Source organism: Gymnogyps californianus, chromosome 15 (assembly GCF_018139145.2).
Source record: "Gymnogyps californianus isolate 813 chromosome 15, ASM1813914v2, whole genome shotgun sequence".
NCBI lineage: Eukaryota > Metazoa > Chordata > Aves > Accipitriformes > Cathartidae > Gymnogyps > Gymnogyps californianus.
The window spans coordinates 18,940,438-18,959,399 of NC_059485.1; the positions used below are offsets into that span (position 1 = coordinate 18,940,438).

The window sequence follows — 18,962 nt, forward strand, 5'->3', positions numbered from 1 at the left end:
GGCACAGCAGCATCCTAGGCTGCCTGGGACCACGGGCAGTATTTGCTGCTCTCCCTCCAGGCACAGCATCCCAGCACCTAGCCCCCTGTCAGAATTTGCCTCAAAAGTCCCTATTTTTCACCGGCAGCAGGGAAAAAAATGAGCTCAAAAGGCACAAGCCCCCAAAAGCACCTACCACCACGCCGGGGTGTTATTTTGATGCCTGCCATGTGATTTTTACACTAATCTCATAACATGGGGGAGGTCCAGGGGGAGCTGAGGTTTGAGCGCGTGGTGCTGGCAGCGCCGAGGCCGGCACCAACCTTTCGCTCAACTCATTTAAGCCTCCGAAAAGGCTCTTTTTTAGAGCTGGGTTTTTCTCCGGCTTTCTTCCCCCAGCGTCTCTGAGGCCGGAGCAATGAGGCAGGCAAGGGAGCGTTTGATCTGCGCGGGCTGAAGCTCCCACCGGCGCTGCCGGCCGGGGGGGAGGCAACTTCACACGACCGCCAAGCCAGGCCTAAGCAGTTAAATCTGGGCTGACACGTTAATGAATTTCACAGTACGCCTGGAAAAACTCTCACCCAACCTCAATTTACCGGCGCGGGGAGGGGGCTGGGGCTGGGGGAGGAGGGCGTCGCGTTTTGCCGAAGGAAATCTTGTTCCCATTATCTTTTTGCGAGAGTGTTAAGCAGGAACGGGCATTGCTTTGCCTTTTTATCTCGCACACGTGGAATCGGGCGGGCGGGGGTGCGTGGTTCCTGTGACTAATGAAAAAATAGCGTGCGTGTGTGTTTGCAGGAGTGTGCACGTGTGTGTGCACATGTACAAGCATCTGTGCGTGCATATTTGTGCATGTGTACGTATGCACACACGTGAGCATGTGTATGAATGTGCATGCTCGCACGTGTGAGCATACATGGTTGTGTGTACATTTGCGTGTGTGCATGTGTAACGGTATGTGGATGTTTCTGTGCACATCTGTGTGCATGCATATGCATGTGTACACGTGTAATGGTATGTAGATGTTTAGGTGGATGTTTGTGTGTATGCATGTGCCCATGTACACGCTTGTGTGCACGTGTAACGGTATGTGGGTATTTAGGTGCACATTTGTGTGTGTGCATGTTCAGGTGTACATGTTTGTGTGCACATGAGCTTGTGTGTGTGCTTGTGCACATTTGTGTGTGCACACATGTGCATGTGCACGCATGGGTTGCTGTGTGGGATGCTTTGTGTGTGCACATACGCACACAGGGTAGAGCCTTAAATATAAGGAGTCTGGGGGCTCTGTTGCTGATGCTGAGGATGGCACCCTGTGAGGCAGCAGGGGCAACGCCGTCGCACCCCCTGGCATGAGTCGGGTGGTCTTGCTGAAATGCCGGCCAGGCTCTGTCACCGGAGCCGGCTGCCGGGGAAGGGGCAGGGGGGATGGCGGGGCTGCAGGTGCCCGGCTGGTGCTGCCGGACCCCCCGGCTGCACCCCTCTGTCCCATACTTGCCTGCCTTCAGCCGAGCGGTGCCCCGTCCCTACACGTGCCCTTTCTCCTCCGCCCTGACCTCCCGGCACCAGCCCTGTGGGGCGGCGGATACTGCACATCTGGACGGCACGTTGGGGCCGGCTGTGCCGTGCTGTGCCTTGCCCTGCCCTGCCCATCCCGCTCCCCCAGCGCCGGCAGCCCCGGCCCTCAGCAGCAGCGGAGGGCATGGGGGCAGCTCCAGCCCACCCAGGGGGGCTCCCAGGTTTCGCCTCCAGCCCTCACCCTCTCACCTTCCCTTGCAGCCTGCAACTGCAACCTGCACGCCCGGCGCTGCCGCTTCAACATGGAGCTGTACAAGCTCTCGGGCAGGAAGAGTGGCGGTGTCTGCCTCAACTGCCGGCACAACACCGCGGGGCGGCACTGCCACTACTGCAAGGAGGGCTTCTACCGGGACCTCAGCAAGTCCATCACAGACCGTAAGGCCTGCAAAGGTAAGCTGGGAGGTCTCCACGCGGGCAGCACAAGTGATATAATCTCTCTTGGTCTCCTTGCTCTTCCCTCCCATCCTTGGGACATCCCTCTGCTCTGCTCGGAGCCCAGCAGCTCCCTCCAGCAGCTACAGGTCACCTCCAGCCTTTGTCACCCTGGTCACCTCTGCCACCCCGAGGGCACCAGGCAGGGACATTGCTTTGAGCCCAGCATCTCCTCGAGGGACAGGGATGATGATGGACAGGGAGGGAGCCGGCTCCCAGGAGCCCCGTCCATCCCGGGAGGGTCCTGGTGTGGCCACAGTTATGGTCTCCGCAGTCAGTGTTTAGAGAGATGCTGGGCAGGTGCTGGAGAAGGCGCATGACTAAACGTGCTGGAAACCTGTCTCTGACACTGACGTCTGGGCCATAGACATGCTTGGAACCGTTTAAGCTGCTTCAGAAAATGACCCGTGGTGGCTTCCCTGCCTTGGAGGGCCGGGGGTGCTGACGGAGGTTTCCATCTCCCTGCTGGGCTGCCGTGCAGGGCCCCACAGTGGGTGTTTCAGCTGTGGGGTGGCTCTTGGGACCTGTTTTTGGGGGGATACTGAGCACCATGGCTCCCGGTACCGGCGGGCAGGGTGGCTTGTCCCCAAGCTGGCCAGGAGCCACCCTGGCTCCAAGCCATCAAGCTGCAGCTTGACCTCACAAAGTCCCCAGCCTGTGCCAGATGTCACAGGACCTGCACCTCTCCTCTCCCTCCTCTAGCTCCTGGCCAAGCCTGTCTGGTTTCTCTTACCTCTCCCTGCTCAGCCCCCTCTGTGGAGCCTTTTTCCTCTGTGAAGCCTCAAAACAATAGTTTCACCAAAGAAGTTGAGATAAGAAAACACCTTGCCTGTCCCCAAGGACTGGCGGGACCCAGCCTGAAACACTGGAGCAGGCGGGAGGTTGGCCACGGCTGCTCTGAGGCCAGGAATTCATCCTTGATCCCTTTTTTCCCAGCTGAGATTGCAAGTACCCCCTGGAAGGGAGCACAGCATCCCTCTCCAGTGCATTGTGCAGCCGTGTGGGCACCGGCCACCTTCGCTGCTGTGAGGACGTGATGCTAGCGTGTTTATGTAGGGCCTACAGGAACTGCTGAAGCTGGTTTCGGACCATTAACGTTGTGGCCACAGACCTGAATTGAAGGATTTGGCTTTTGGCGTTCCCCTCTTGGGTGCACTAGTGTTGTTTGTAGGTATGACTCATTTGGGTCCGGGACGTAATAGGTAAAATCCCTCCATTGCCGGTGCTGTGTGAGCTGCCCCTGCCTCTCCCCATCTTTGTTCCCTCGGGAGCAGTCGAGAGGACGGAGCACAGGGAGAAACTTCCCACGTTTGACTGACACGGCAGCGGCAGCGCGGCTGAGCAGGCACTGGCAGGGGGAGCCCTGCCCGCAGCCAGCTCGTTAGCAAACGGCAAGCTAATCATTTTTAATAACCCGAGCAGCTGACTTGACAGGTCCCACCTCGGCAGCCCGTGTCCCCCGGGGACCACGCGCTGCTTCCCAGCCCCGTGGCCTTGGCCAAGCCATGTCACAGCTATGGCTATGGGCATGGCAGCCTCCCGGCAGCAGCGAGGGTTTCGCGTTGACAGGGCTCGTGCCAGGTGGCAGCCAGGTCCCAAAGCTGTGCCAGGTGCCAGCATCCTTGGGGTGACACTGGGAGGCACTGGGAGAGAGGAGGAGGAGGAGGCAGGACAAGGCATGCATCCCGAAGGTCTATAGCACAGCATCCCGGGTCGTGTCCCATTCCTGGGAGGGGTCCTGGCTCTGACTGAGGCCAGGGAGGGATGGCAGCAGCCCCCAGCTCCTGCTGCAGCACCGCTGGACTGGGGCAGCTGCAGCAAAATTCCCTTTTCCACGAGGATTTTCCTTGAGTGCTGGGGGCTCGCAGGCAGCCCCGGCTCACCCTGACTGGCACTGGGGCTCGCGAGGCACTGGGGTGGCTGTGCCGCCTCCACCTCGTCTTGCATCCTCTGCGGGCAGCACTCAACCTCCCCACTCCTCCCCGAACGAGGGGTTTCTGATCCCCTTTGGTTCACCAGCTCCTTCTACTTTTGCTACCAAAATTATCTGATAAAATCCCAAGCAAAGTAGAAGCCTTGCAGGCGTTCACCTCCCTCGGGGACCCAGGGTCCCCAGTGCCACCTCTCTGCAGGGCCTTGAGGTCTCAGTTTCTGCTCCAGCCAGGGAAGAGAGCACTTATCAAAAAAATAATAATAAATAAAGCAAGCAAGATTTGGCTAGGTGCTGGAAGCAGGGAGGAGGGTCACTGAATACGGCCCAGCTCGACGTGTGGGTTGGAGCTGGGTACGGGTTTGTGGGACCAGGGACACTGTGGGCGCAGCGTTTCCTACCCAGGCTGTGGCTCAGGTCCCTCTGTTTTCGGGGCTGAGGATGGAGGAAGCAGAGGAGCCCCGGCTGCCTCCCCCTGCCTGCGCCTGCCTAATGCAGGCAGCAGCCTGCGGTCTGTCAGGGCGCGTCCTGCTCCACCATCCTCGCGGGGCAGTGATTGTGAGGCATTAAGGTGATGGAAAGCATCTTGGATTCAAGGTGGCTCCTCTGGAGGGGACGGGGTGGCAGAGCACCCTGGGGCACCCAGGAGCTGGTGGGACACGGCAAAGGCTGATGCCACTGTGCAGGAGAAACGCCAGCGAGCGATGCCCAGGCTGTGGCGGAGCGGAGGAGTGGGGTGCTGTGGCAGGTCCCCCCTTGCAGACAAACCTCCCTCCCCTGCCCGTCACCGTGCCAAGTCACAGGCAGGTCTCTGCCAGCCCGGGCCGGGGGGTGCCACTTCCGGAGGGCTGGCAGGGCTTGCCCGTGGTTTGGAAATGCTGCAAAGGTTCAGCCCAGCCAGATGAACATGTGCACAAGGGCCGTCCCCTGCTACGGTGCATATGTTGAGGAGGATCTGGCAGTAAAGGCAGTACCCTGGGTCTTGGGAGCCAGTTCCTGGCTCTGCCTCAGGGAACCGAGTTAATAATAAAATCCCTGATGCTTCTGCTCCTTTGGCTGCCCCTCCTTCAGTAAAGCAGAGAGTGTGTCCACCCCTTTCTTGTACTTATCCAGTGGTGGATCCATTGGAATTGGGAGCTCCTTGGAGCAGGACCAGCACCTGGGAGCCTGCCTGCCCGGTGCCATGAATGGGAGTTGGTGCTGCCAGAGATACATGGAGATGTGACGAGACAGTTTGGGGCTGGTTTTTCCAAAGGTGTGTCCTGTACCTACAGCTCAGATACCTACACTCCTGCAAGAAAAAAGAAAGAAAAGGAAAAGCATGGCTCGTGACAGCAGATCTTAAAAGCAGGTGTGGAGCAAGCTGCTGTGAACTGACATCTGCAGCTTTGAACGAAGGTCTTTGCACCCACCGCAGCACTACCCACCCAGGGCAGAAGCTGAGCATCCCAGCAAAGGCAGATTTTGCAGGCGCTAGGAACAAAGCTCGGTTCATATTCAGGAGGTGAAATACTAGCCCAGAGGCCAGGAACTATTACATTTTATTTAAACAAACCCCAAAGCATGTTACTAAATATCTATCCAACCCTGGTTCGTCTCCGCTGGGATGCAACGTCTTTGAAATAAGCACAAAAATATCGACTGCAGATTGCACAAGCCCACATTTCCTGCCGGCAACTGAGCAGAACCCTCAGCCACCGGCCGGTGAGCGGGGAGGCGAGCTCTTCCCTCCAGCCGCCGGCTCGCCAACAGCCGGCGTCACTGCTGGACGCTGCGAGACGGAAAAGCTGGGAGGATGGAAAAGGCAGAACAACCTACAGGATTAATTCAATGGTGGTAATTGAAAAGTCAAATAAAGAATGGCCGTGCATTAATCCCTGTAATTTAAACAAAGCTGTAAACCGTGAGCTTTCTCCAATGAAAACTGGTGAAGCAGTAGCAGCTAAGCCTTAAGACGCAAAAATACCCTCAATATTAGGTGCAAGACATGCTTTCTGGCAAGCACGGCTCGATGAGTTAAGCTCCGAGCTAGTGACTTAATCCACCATTCAAGCACTGTGGGCCAGATCCTGGCAACCGGCAGGGCTGCGAGCAGCAGGGCTTGGTGTGTGGGCAGTGGGCATGGAGCTGTGCTGTGCTCCCAGCGCCTGCGTTCCTTGGTGCCGGAATGGGGTCCCCCGGCCAGCCCCCCTCTGTGGATCGTGTCAGGACGAGGAAGGATGGAGATGCTACAGCTGGAGTGGTGGGATGTGGCCGTGTTGGGATGTGGGACTGGTCTGGGTAAGGACTGAGTGCTGCCTGGGATGCTCTTCCCATCGGAGCGGGAAGGAGCAATGGATTTTTGTGGGACTGCAGGAAATCCCACCACGGTGGGGTGAGGGGCCAGAGGGTGGTCTGGAAGAGACCAAGCTCATCTGCCAAAGACACTTATCTGTTGCGGATGTAAGATGAGCAAAACTGCCTTAATTGCTGATCCAGGTGAAACATCAAGAGTCATTGAAAGCCGCCTTCCACCGCATGAAGAGGGATCTGCTTAGATGAATCGGATCCTGATTGTGCTGAGATTTATGTCCTTCCTTAGACTTTACACCAGGAATACACTGCTGAGGCCCAAGAGATTATCCACAATGTGTGAAGCTAAGCGCTTGTATAAATCTTTGCTGGAAGCGTGCCTTTGGCCATAAATTTTTTAGGGCATGGACTGTCTGTCGCTGTGCGTGCAGAGCCAGAGTGATGGCTGCAGGGACCTCTGAGCTCTTCCTGCACGGTTACATCTCTCAGGCGAGCGGGTGTTTGGCAGGGCTTGTGCCCAGTTGCTCTGGGGTGGGTTGGACTTCACCAGGTGGAGATGGGTGCTGTGGCCCTGGGAGCGCTCCGAGCACCAATGGTGGGGTGAGCGCCCCTCATTCAGGGCAGCACCGGGCTGGTGCTGGTGGCACCGGGCTGCTCCTTCCAGCACGGGTGGCGATGAGGATGGGCGATGCTTCATACCCAGCCCCACTAACAGAAACCCAAGCCTTTGCTAGCGGAAAAGAGACAAAGCAACGGATGGTTTCCAAGAGGTGTACCTGCCAGCTTGTCAAAGGCACCTGCTTCCTCCAAGTGCCGCAGGATCTGGCCGAGCCCACGCAGAAGAGGCCGGTGGAGTAGGCATTGGGAGACCATCAAGATGCACCCGAAGCAGCTGAAATGTCCTGGAGCATGGTGGTTCAAGAGAGGGCGGTAAGCCCAATCTTCTCCTCCAGGCGAAGCAGCAGTGCTGTTCCCACGGGTCATCCGAGGTTGGCCAAGCACTGGACCATTGTTGCCAGTTTTGCTCCTCACAGGCCAGGGCTGGACCATCCCATGATCTCAGGACCTTTGGGGGTCCCTGATAACCTGATGGTGGGTGTTTGCAGGAGAGCCGGGAAAGCCTGGCTCACTGGGGAGAGCCGGCCGCCCCGGCAGGAGACAAGCCTGTTGTGGCTGAAGAAAGACCCCGTGTTTCCGACAGCCCTACGTCATGCCAAGACTCCCTCGCTCGCTGCCATTTGTTATCACAGCTGAGCCCCCAAAATATCCTTGTCAGAAAGACGTCCGCTTCCAGTCCCAGCCAAGATCTGATAAGGATGAAGCATCTGGTCCCTATTAGAGGCTGCTCGCTCTGGTTTCTGGCCGTGCGGGAGGGGGCCCGAGGAGCAGCATCGTGGTGCTCCCACCAGTCCCATCTGGTGAAAATTAGGGAAACGATAACATCAGGGGGCTGCGGGGGCAGGCAGGGGGGATGTTTTTGTTTTGCTTTGGAATCACGTTCAACTCTTACACTGATGGAGGCCGAGATAACCTCCTCCAGCTTGTAGCCAGTCCAGCCCTGGGCAGGCAGATGGGAAGGTCCTGTTCTGAGTGAGCATCTCCTTCGTGCACCCCTCCTCATAGTCAACCCCTGGTGGGTCCATCATCCAGTGTTGTGTGATGGAGAGTCACTTTGGGTCTGTCCTGAGGATGGAGACCCAACTTTCACCCACCTCAGGTGTGGCTTTTCCCCTGGGGAGGCTGTGGTGGGAAGCCATGGGGACATCCTTTGGCTGGGGTCTCCAGGAGGCAGGATGGGCATTGAGGCTCATGAGCTTGGGAAGCATCAAGAAGATCCACTTCAGACCATCCTAAAACCAAAACAAGGCCAAAGTTTCTGTAAAAGCTCGGTGTTGGCTCAGCTCCGTGGACTGGAAAGCTCAGAGGTGGGGGAGCAAGTGGAGAAAATGCCTTTTACTGCTGTGACAGGAGCATCACCCCGGGGTTGAGGTGGGGGAAGAGCAGACCCGGGCACGTATCTGTCTGCTTTCTGTCCCTGCAGTGCCCTCAGGCCTGCCCTGGCCATGAACAAGGGTTTGCATGGCCCCGTGTGAGCCCCGCTCCCTTTGCTTGCACAGGACAAGGCTGGCAGCAGGCGTGGGGCTGCCCGTGGAAATCCCTCCTCCTGCCTGCACGCGTGCCGGGCTGTCCCCAGAGCAGCTGCCTGCAAATCGGGCAGGAAGAAACTGTTCTACTGGTGTCCAGACCTTAAATGCCAGCTGGCAGCTGCAGGTGCCTGTGTGAGCTGTGGGGTCTCCAGGGGCTCATCCTGAGCATCCCCATCAGCAGAGGCTGTACTCTGGCCAAGCCCTTCGTCCGCTCACCCTCCTGCCCATGCTGCTCGCAGTACACGTGGTGCCACGGTCTGGACCCATGGGTCTTGGCTGTGCCAGCCCCAGCAGCTGGTTTCCACTGGTGTGCTGGAAGGATCCACCTCCTCTTCGCCTCTCCAGGGGTGGCACGTTGGGTCCAGTTTGGGATTTCCATTGTGCATCACCTCTCATGTAACCTTTTCTCTCTCTCCCACCCAGCCTGCGACTGCCACCCCGTCGGCGCGGCCGGCAAGACCTGCAACCAGACGACAGGGCAGTGCCCGTGCAAGGACGGCGTGACCGGCCTCACCTGCAACCGCTGTGCCAAGGGCTACCAGCAGAGCCGCTCACCGGTGGCCCCCTGCATCAGTGAGTGCTGCCATGCCCTGCCCCGCGCTCAGGGACCCCCACCAGTGCCAGGGGATGCTCTCCTTGGGCTGGCTTGCGGTGGGTGGGAGGCTGAGCCGAGGGGCTGCCCATCCACGTGGTTCAAGGCAGGATGGTTGGTGCGGTGGCAGTGAGGGTAAGCTGGCGGAGCTGGCTCCTCTCCCTCTGTTGTTCTCCAGATTTGGGGTTAGGACAGAATTTCCCTCAGATTTTGTTGTCAGGAGTCCCGAGAAAGTGTCGTCTTTGCCCATGCGTATCCCTGTGCTGTGCAGCGTGGAGCACGCTCAGATCAGCCGAGCATCTGTTCATCTGTCCGCCCTGGGAGCAGGTGTCCTCTGCAGCAGTGACTTATGGCTCTTGGGGGTTGCAGCGTCTCAGCCTGTCCCAATTTACTGAGCTCAGTTTGGGCGTCTCCGGGTCTATTTAATGGCCTGTGATATTCACGTCAGACTCATCCCATCTATCTTTCTTAGCGAGCTGCCAGAGGTGACACACAAAATCCCCCCTGCACCCTGCTTGTGGAGGGCTTTTGTCCAGGTGTCACCCCCAGAGCTGGGGACCCCTTTCCTTAAGACATCTCTCCCTTTCTCTTCCAGAGATCCCTGCCATCAACCCCACCTCCCTGGTCACCAGCACGGAGGCGCCTGCAGGTAAGTGCTCTGCGTCCCGGGCCGAGCCCATGGCCCTGGCCCTGCCCAGAGACGTCCCATCCCACCTCCCCTCTCCCCAGCACACCAAGGAGAAGGGCTGAGCCCCACTAAACCCTTTGGCAAAAAGATTAATGGTGAAAAATTTTGGTGAAAAAAATGACTGAGATTTGAAATCCTATGTATTTCTGGAAAGGGACCGACAAAGCTTGACGAGGCTTTCTCGCGGAAAGGGTTTCTCCATCCCCTCTGAGGAGGAAACCAGGGATGCAGCCTGCCAGGGCCTTGCTGCCCCTCGGCAGCTTATGGCAGGGATTGTGGCGTACGGCACCTATGGCTCGGTGGGTGCTTGGGGCTTTTTTTAATCTCCTTTTATCAGTGCCAGTGCAAGAGGTTTCTCCTCGGTGCCTTTTACCTTTGCAGGGCCTTGGCTCTCTGAGCAGCGCCAGGGCGGTGGGGGTCCGGCAGGCTGCCGGCTGCAGGCAGGCTCAGGAGCCCCTGTGCTGGGGCGTGGGCTGCCAGGTCTCTCCTCGGGCGTGGGTGACGTGGGGTTCGCCCCAACCAGGTCCAGAGGAGTGAAGTGTCTGGGTCTGAGCTGCTTGTCCCAGCTCTGCGGGCTGATGGGACCACAGGGTGATGGGAGGACCGGTGTCACTGCTGCTGTCACCCAGTGGGAGAGGGGGGCAGCTCCGGTGGCAGGCTGCAGGCTTTGCACGGGCGAGGGAGGCATTTCTGCCACTGTTCTTAGAGCTCCTCAAGAGCCGCCCTGGCTTCCCCAGGCTGGAGCAGCAAGGCTCACGTCTCCACGCATGCTGCAGGTTTGCTCACGCTCTTGCGGAGGCTCGGCCAGGGCTGCCGCTGGTGGGTGCATGGATGCTGCCTGCACTGTTGGTTAGGGTCCCTCTTCCAGCCCAGCCACGGGTGCCAGGGCCCCACCAAGGTGCCCTCATCTCTCACCCTGACACGGTACATGCCGATAGCACCACACAGTGGTGTGCCGGCCTCCGGACCCTATGCTGCCGCTGCCACGCTCAGCCCTCCCTGGCACTGCAGGATGTGGCCCGGCAGATGCCATGGTAGACAGGTAAAGCAGCCGCTCTGCATCTCCTCCCCGACCGCCCCTGTTCTATCAGCCACCCCGTGCCGCCTCATCTGTCTTCCTGGCACCTCTGTGCCCTGCATGGTGGTCACCAGCGGTGGGAGCGGATGGGCTGTGCTGATGCTGGGCCAGCTCTTCAGAGGCACACATGGCTGTGCGTCCGAGGGGGCCGTAGCAGGGCTTTTCTCTCCCCCCTCTCCTTCCGCAGTCCCGTCGGCACCGTAGCGTGGCTCTTCCTAGCCATCCCACTGTCTATCCCTCTGTAGGGATCCCAAGCCAGGTCAAACGGGAGGAGCTAGGGAAGGAAGCAGCCCTTTTCCTCCTCAGGCCACCCTTCACCCTGAAGTCCCCAAGACCTTGGTTTTCTCCCACATGCCAGTACGGGGGAATAGGCATCCTGCACCATCCTCCACTCCATCCCGTGGCACGTGGTCCTGTGGAGAGAGCAGGGGAACCTCCAGCTCCCCATGCCTATATTTAATGAGGAGCTTCCCTGTGCCCTGTTTGGGGTACATCCATCCCGGGGGAGCCTGCACGCTCCTTGGAGACCTGGTGCCCTGCACGCATCCTTCTCCCCAGCTCTCCTTCCCACAGCCACCCCACCTTAGGGGTGGAAAATGCCAACAGCCCTTTCCCAGGCTGGAGCATGCCTGTGACGTGCTCCTCAGCCTTTTGGGAGCATCTTCCAGCGTGGCCCTTGCAGCTGCATGCATGCGCTCGGTGGCCGTAGGAGGGGGACTGGAACAAGGGCTGTCAAAGGTATGGAGCAATGGAAGGAGTAAAGCGTGTGGATGGGGATGGAGGGGCGAGATGTGTGGGAGAGCTCGGCTCCTCGCGGAGCGGTGCTGGCCCCTGTACGCACGCAGATTACATGTATTGATGCAGAGGCTGGGAGTGCTGCGCAGCCTGGTGCTCACCCAGCGCCCACGGGCAGGTTTCAGCCCTCCCGGCCCTGCTCCGCAGAGGCTCCGGGAAATGGGAGGTGTTACCGGGATGTGAATCAAGCAGCCCTGCGTGGATCTGGCAGAGGTTTCACTCCACGCTGCGGCAGCGGAGGAGAGCCGGTCCTCGATGGACCGTGCGTCTTGCACGATGGGACGACCGTAAGAGCTGAGCTGTCTGTGACAGTAACACTGCTGGGGAGGCTGCGCGGGACAGGGCAGACCACCACCACTACTACTCCTACCTGCCCTGCTTGCTCTGCCTGCCTTGCCTGCTGCGAGGGAGGGAGCTGGGAACGCCAGGCTTTGTGAAAAGGAAAAAAAAGGGGAGGGGAAAGGGGGATTTGGACAGTTTTATTGCAAACAGAGAGTGACACATGGAGCAGAGTTAATCAAGGTGACTCCCCTCCAGTGCTTTATAAATAGAAACAGTCTTAGAGTGATGTCTGATATTTTCAGCTGTGTAAAAATAAATGGCACTCACTGGAGACCCAGGTGTTTACTTTGTTTTAGCGGAGCAGGTCTGCCTTAAAGTGCCTCTAGTTTTATCTGTGGGTTTGTTGTTTTAAGATTTCTGGCTTCTAGCTCGAATATCTTTAATGCAAAGTAGCTCGCCTCTGCCCAGTGTCTGCGCCAGGGGAGCAAGGGACCTGGCTGGGGTCCTGCTGCCCCCTTTGCTGGGGGGGGGATCAGAGATGGGGCAGGCGATCCTGCCCTGCCCAACTCTGCCTGAGGTGCCCTGCCTCCAGCACGCTTGTGCTGTGGGCAGGGCTGGCCACAGCGGTGCACCCTGCCTGCTGCCTGCACCCTGCCCCGCTGCCTGCACTCCTCTCCCCTAGGAACCTCCGGGCTCTTCCACAAGCGGGGCACTCCCCAAGGGGGCTCTCAGACCCCCAGTGCCCCACAGTCCTCCCACCCCCGGCAGCCTCCGAGCCGCTTCTTCCCCCATTTCCCCACCTCCCTCCCTGCCTCTGGCAGCAGGTGCCGGGCTGCGGGAACAGGGGGACATTGTTCGGGGCTGCCGTGCTCAGGTGCTGGGCTTCCTCCCCCCCCCCCCCCCCCCCGCCATCCTCCTCCCTGATGGAGTCCTGTCCCCGGGTGCGTCCGGGCTTTTCGCTGACGTTGCCATCCTCTGCATCGCTCTTCCCAGCTTTCTCCTGCCTTTCCGACCCTCTGGAGCCTTTGAGGTCCGGCTTTGATCCCTCTGCCCGTGCGGCCAACTGGCTCGGCAGCAAAACGTCCTGGGTCCACTTCTTATAATTTTTATTATTATTATCTTAAAATATTTTCCACTTAGTGGGAAAAAAAAAAATCCTTGTTCCCTGTTAGCAGAATTAACAAAACTTGTGGAGCACAAAACGGGGCTTTAAAAGAATTCAAAGTCAGCAGTAAAAGATTTGCAGCCATAACACCTAATTAAGTTACATCTCTCTTAAAACAAAATATTCCTTCTTTTTTTCAAGGCAAGGAGAAATAAACCAGATGTGCAAACTTGCCGCCTCTCACGCATGCTCCCCCCGCAGAGATGGGGGATGCCCGTGCCAGGCCGGTGGCTCGCCGACCGCCGCCGACCTCCTGCGTGCGGCTTCACCCGCTGCTTGCCCCACTCTGTCCATCCATCCCACGTGCCGGCTCCCTGCTGGCAGCAGAGACATTGCCGGTACATACGGTACTACTGCCCGCACCACAGGCCGATGCCAGACTGGCATCAGCAGGCAGCGATTCGGTGGGCGCACGCCCATGGCAGCCGTCCCCGCTGGTGTCCGTGGAGAGTCCCACCCCTCGCCAGCATCTGCCGAGTCTGTCACCAGTGCGAGTCTCCCCGTTGGTCCCGGGAAGCTTTGTGGTGGCACTGGTGAGAGATGAAGCTGGGAGCTGGGACTGCCTGGGCTGCGGCTGTAGTGGGACGAGGCGGGCCAAGAGCTCCCCTGGGATGCAAACGGGACCAAGCAGTGTCCAGGATGGGGCTGTAGTGTATCCCAGGGATGCACCAGTGTCTGGGATGGGACTGTAGCATGTCCCAGAGGATGCAACATCATCTCAGGGGTTGTGGGTGCACTTTCACAGCCTCGGACTGGGGCAGGTCTCTGCCATCCCCCAGCCTCTCCACAGGGCTCGGCTGCCCCGTCAGGCTGCACAGACACAGCAGGAGGGGTGAGCAGGAGGGTGGCTGCAGGCGGAGGCTAAACTTGATCATCTTTCCAGTACCCTGCAGCATGTGTAGTGCTATGTCTGGGACATTTAAAAGGGAGCTGGGAAGGTGGGGGATGCTCTGGGAGCTGCTAGGGGAGAGGCGCTCCTGAAGCAGCTTCTCTGATGGCCATCGAGCTTCTCCTGATGGTTTTGTGGGGTGGACAGAGAGCGTGCCGCCCAGCTGGGCTGGCAGGGCAGCTAGAGCTGCGCCCAGGCTCCCTGGGGCCTGCCTGCGGGAAGAGCCACCAGCTGGCACGTGGCTTCCCGGCATGGGAGGACGGAGCCGTGGTCCCTAGCTGTGTCCCAGTGAGGGGTGGGGGGCTGAGACCCTGAGTAGAGCCCTGCTGCGGGGGGACCCTGCGGGGACAGGACTAGGTGCTCAGGGAGATGCGTTCGTGGAGGCGTGGGCAGGACCCAGCCACCCCCTGGGTGGGGACTGAGCTGGGCGGCAGCCCTGGCACCCTCGCCTGGCCATTTCCCCAGCCACAGCACCCACGCCCGCCCCACGCGCTGCGATGGAGGCCACGTGCTCAAAGGCAAGGAAGGGAAACTTCCTTGTTACTTGGTGGTTTTTTTTTTCTTCGCAAGTTTCTTACATAAATTGAGCAGGAATTGATTTTATATATGAGGAATGTTTCTCAGCACAAAGCCGAGGTTAAAAAAATCCCCAAATTAATCCCAAATTGTTAATTCCCAACACTATTTTCTGGCTCTTTTGAATCACAGTTTTATGATGTTAATCACGAGCGGGAGCCCAGGGCAGTTACTGGTTTTCTTTCTGCTTTTCTTACTTTTCTTTCTTCCCCATCACTGAGCGAGGGGGGTGGCAGGTTGGCCAAGGCTGCCCTGCAGCCTGGTCCCGCCACCCATCACCCCACCACCCACGGGCTCAGCACCGGTGTGGCCTCAGCACTGTGCAGCAGCCACCCTGGCTATCCTCCTGGCTGACACCCCAGTTCGTGCCACCCTCCTCTGCCACAGCACCCAGTGCCCACGGGCAGACCCATGGCAGAGCCACGACCGAAGCCGGCTGCAGGATGGTTTCCGTGCCCCACAGCCTCCTCCTTTCACCACACGGCCCTGCATGGTGTGGTGTTGGCAAACTGCTGCGGTGGCATGGCTCCCAGCTCCGGCTCCAGTGGTGGGGGCAACGCAAACCCATAAAGTCCTGCATCTTCAGCAAAGGCTCGCACGGGGCCGGGACCCAGGCTGGACCCTGCGGCGGGTGTGGAGGGGCATGCCCCGCACCCATCCCCAAAAAGTGCCTGGTAGCCCCTCCGTGCCAGGGCAGTTGCTTGGGCACACGGACAGCCTCCTCCACTCTGCCTGGGGAGGAAAAGCGCACCCGTCCTGCTGGGCGTCCCCAAAATAAGGCGAGAACTCCCTTTTGAAGTCCTCTTCAGATAGCAAGAAAAGACGGAGCAGTGTGTCAGGGACGGGGCTGTAGCGTGTCCCAGGGGATGCAGCGGTGTCCAGGATGGGGCTGTAGCACATCCCAGGGATGCAGTGGATGGGGGCACCTTCAGCACTGCGGCCGAGAGTTTCAGTGCACTCAGCAGCCACCCCGCACGGGGGGACCCTGCGCCCGCTCTACAGCCACCACCGCTGTCGCAGGGGATGCAGCGGGGCCGAGGCAGCTCTGCCAGCCCAGGCAGAGGGGCAGCGTGGCAGCACGGGGGGGCTGAGCCGAGAATCAGGGCTCACCCCCCTCTGCCAAGAATTAGCTTCGTGCTGCGCCCCTTCTATCGATGACAAATTTGGAACAGGCGACACAAGGTCCCTGATAAAAAGGAGCCGGGCAGAAAGGAGAGCAGCAGAGCCCAGGGCAAGTTCGTGCTCCTGGGCTTCTTTCTTTCCTCTTTTCTCCTCCTCCTCTTGGCACAGGGCGCTGTTATTCCCCCGTCTTCCTCCAGACCCTTTCCTCCATCCCCGGTGATCGCTGTGGCAACCCACAAACAAAGACAACTTCAGGGACTGCTGGCTCTGTCCCGGGATGCGGGGCCAAGCTGGAGAGAGAACCTGCAAGAGGGAGAGAAAAGAAGAAAGATGGGCTTAGAAAAAACATGCCATTTGGAAAGAGACAAATTGAGATGTTCAAAGGAAGATGGCAGGGGGAAAGAAAAGAGGAGAAGCGGGCTGCTTCAGGCAATTGTTGGGATCAAAGCCTTTGGGGAGAAGGAAAGAGGCATTCCCTGCCCTCCCTCTGCTTGAGATGCAAATCTCGGGTCTTTAGAAATGCACAGAAAAAAGCCTCCTTGAGGACATGAGTCTCTGGGAGAGCTGGGGGACAGCAGGGAGGGGTGCTGCGTGGGGTGGGACGACAGACTGGTGGCCTCCCCAGCCGTTCTGGAGCAGCTTGAGCAGGGGATGCTCGGGCAGGAGGAGCGACCTGGCGGAGCAGAGCCGCTTCCCTTGCCCACCTCCTCCCCTCGGCCTGAGTCCCCTTCCCTGCTTTTGGGACACTGGCGAGGCGCAGGTCTCTGGAGGGGCTGCCCCATGAGGATGCTTCCCACCACCCTGGCCCCTGAGGGCTGAGTTGCCCCTGAGGATCACAACCCCCTTGGACTGCGGTCAGACCTTCCTTTGGGTCCCCTCCCTGTGGGCCGATGGTGGGGTTGGTGCTGAGTCCTCTCTTCCCCGTGTTGCCCAGGTTTGCAGAGCCACAGCTGTTCTGGTTGACTCTCCTTGGCCATGGCCCCTGCCCACTCTCCATGGTGGCCACCATCACCTCACCTGCATTTCTCCCATCCATCCCCTTCTGCATCCCAGAGGAGAGTCCCCAGGCTCCCTCCACTGCGCCTGTGCTGATTTATCCTGCAGGACACCATCAGCACAGGAGGTGACATAGTCTGCTCGATGGGCTCAAAGCCACTTGGTTTCTCTTCCCAGCTGATGTGGTGTCAGTGTTCATGCCGGGACTTGAGCCTCCAGCTCCTGTGAGCTGCCAGGGAGGCAGCTGGACTCGCTGGACCCCCATCCTCAGCAGCATCCCAGGCCCCAGCTCAGGAGCCTTCTGGAGGGTGCTGGGATGTGGAGTACCCACCACCCTCTGGCAGGCTGGGTCTTGCTGCTGTCCCCTCCACCCTGTTCCCTCTTCCCTTGCGGTGGGATGGGACCCCACATGCTTCAAGCTCCTCAGTGCTCAACTCTGTTCTTCCTCCGCAGACTGTGACTCCTACTGCAAGCCAGCCAAGGGCAACTACAAGATTAACATGAAGAAATACTGCAAGAAGGACTATGGTAAGGACCTTCTCCCTCCCTGGCCCATGCTGGGCTTTGCTGCAGAGGCAGCCGAGGGCTGGCCACAAGCTGGCTGTGGGTCGGGGAGATGCAGATGTCCCAGGGGATGGGGAGCACCCAGCACGGAGAGGGGTCCCCAAATCAGCCCTCCCAAAGGTGCGATGGACAAGGCAGGTGGGGCTGCTGGGGACGGGCAGTTCCCATTGCCAAAGCTTGCTTTGGGGAGCAAGGCAAAGCATCCCCCATCACCATGCCTCCCCCTCTTTTCCCTCAGTGGTCCAGGTGAACATCCTGGAAATGGAGACGGTGGCCAACTGGGCCAAGTTCACCATCAACATCCTCTCTGTCTACAAGTGCCGTGACGAGCGGGTCAAGCGCGGCGACAACTTCTTGTGGATCCACCTGAAAGACCTGTCCTGCAAGTGCCCCAAGATCCAGATCAGCAAGAAGTACTTGGTCATGGGGATCAGCGAAAACTCCACCGACCGGCCAGGACTGATGGCCGACAAGAACAGCCTGGTCATCCAGTGGCGGGACGCCTGGACGCGCCGCCTTCGGAAACTGCAGCGGCGGGAGAAGAAGGGGAAGTGCGTGAAGCCCTGAGGGGTTTCCACCCATCCCGTCCCACCCCGTGCTCAGCCCCAGCCCGGCTGTGCGCTGCCAGACTGCGCCCAGAGACTCTGTACATATATATAGTGTGAATGGACTCTTCTGTCTATAGTGTATATTTTGGCAATGGTTTCCCTTTGTGTGTGCGTGTGCATGCGTGGGTGTGCGTGTGGGTCTTTTTCTCTAAGTGTGTATTAAAAATAACGCAGTAATGACAAACCTTTAATGAGGAGCAAAGCGGAGCGAGATCCTGTGCGTGCCTGTTGCCTGAAGGAGCTTGAAAGGGATTGGTGTCCTGCTCTGGGCATGCTGTTCGTAGCGCTCGTTTTCTAGGCTTTTCTGTTCCCTTTAACAAAGTCATCTTCTGCCCGGTGTTGACATCTGAGTTGACAGCTCTCCCTTCTTGAGCATCCAGGGCTTGCCTCTTCCTTGCTGTCTGAAAATGTGCTGCTGTCAGACCTCTCTCTGCCCTTCTCCTTGCCCAGTAGGAACAGGAGGACAGAGTCTTCTGTCCTTCATCCCAATGTGCGTACGGGCAGGCTGAGTGGAAACCATCCAACGCTGCAGAGGGACCAGCCTCAGGAGCTCCATCAGGAAGAACAAATGAACTTTTGCAAGGCCTGATTCTCTCGTGACCTCAGGTTTACAGGGAGCAGCTCTGCTGCCTGGGGCAGGACCCATGCGATGCTGCAGTGCTGTGGGGAGGAGTCAGGCCCTGGCAGTGGGTTGGTGGCCACTACCAGGCAGAGCTGTGTCCACCAGGCAGAAAGGGACAGACTTCACAACCCCCTGCCCGTTACCTGTCCTGGTGCATAGTCCAGGCGACCCAGCGGGAAAGACCTGGAGACACCCATTTCCCCCCCCCCCCCACCAAGGCTATAGCCTGCTCTGCCAGCAGGACCTGAGGTGGAGTGGACAGGCTGACCGGAGCCATCATGTATCATCGTCCATCCACCCAGGTCTGTGTCCCTATATTCTCAGCTGGTACCAACTGACATAATTCCACCCGTTTCTGTTGAGTTGACACCAAGCTGCCGTCTGCCTTGGTGTGCATCCTTCAGAGCTGGCCTGACTGTGTGCTCTCCTGGGAAGTAACGCTGTGCCCAAGGTTGTCCGAGGAGATGCACAAAGCAGAGGTGGCAGGAAGAGAGAAGAGCTTTCGTTGACCCACCTCTAGCCTTTTATTTCTTCTTCACTGTGTATTAGTCTCCAGTTCAAACAGACATCAGTATCTTCCCATGTTGAGGTTGTAGCTGTCTTGGCATAATAAATATGAGTAGAAAT

General features: G+C 58.7%; 1 protein-coding gene across 1 annotated transcript in view; it reads left to right on the forward strand.

Moving 5' to 3' along the window:
- The window catches only part of NTN3 (netrin 3), a 28,236-nt gene extending 10,348 nt beyond the window's left edge, over nucleotides 1–17,888 (forward strand). Inside the window, exons 3-7 of the mRNA XM_050906153.1 lie at nucleotides 1,759–1,947; nucleotides 8,782–8,931; nucleotides 9,546–9,599; nucleotides 16,995–17,069; nucleotides 17,344–17,888. Coding sequence (XP_050762110.1) covers nucleotides 1,759–1,947; nucleotides 8,782–8,931; nucleotides 9,546–9,599; nucleotides 16,995–17,069; nucleotides 17,344–17,672 — 797 coding nt within the window. The 3' untranslated portion in view covers nucleotides 17,673–17,888. The remainder of the gene's footprint in view (nucleotides 1–1,758; nucleotides 1,948–8,781; nucleotides 8,932–9,545; nucleotides 9,600–16,994; nucleotides 17,070–17,343) is intronic.
- Nucleotides 17,889–18,962: the final 1,074 nt, after the last annotated feature.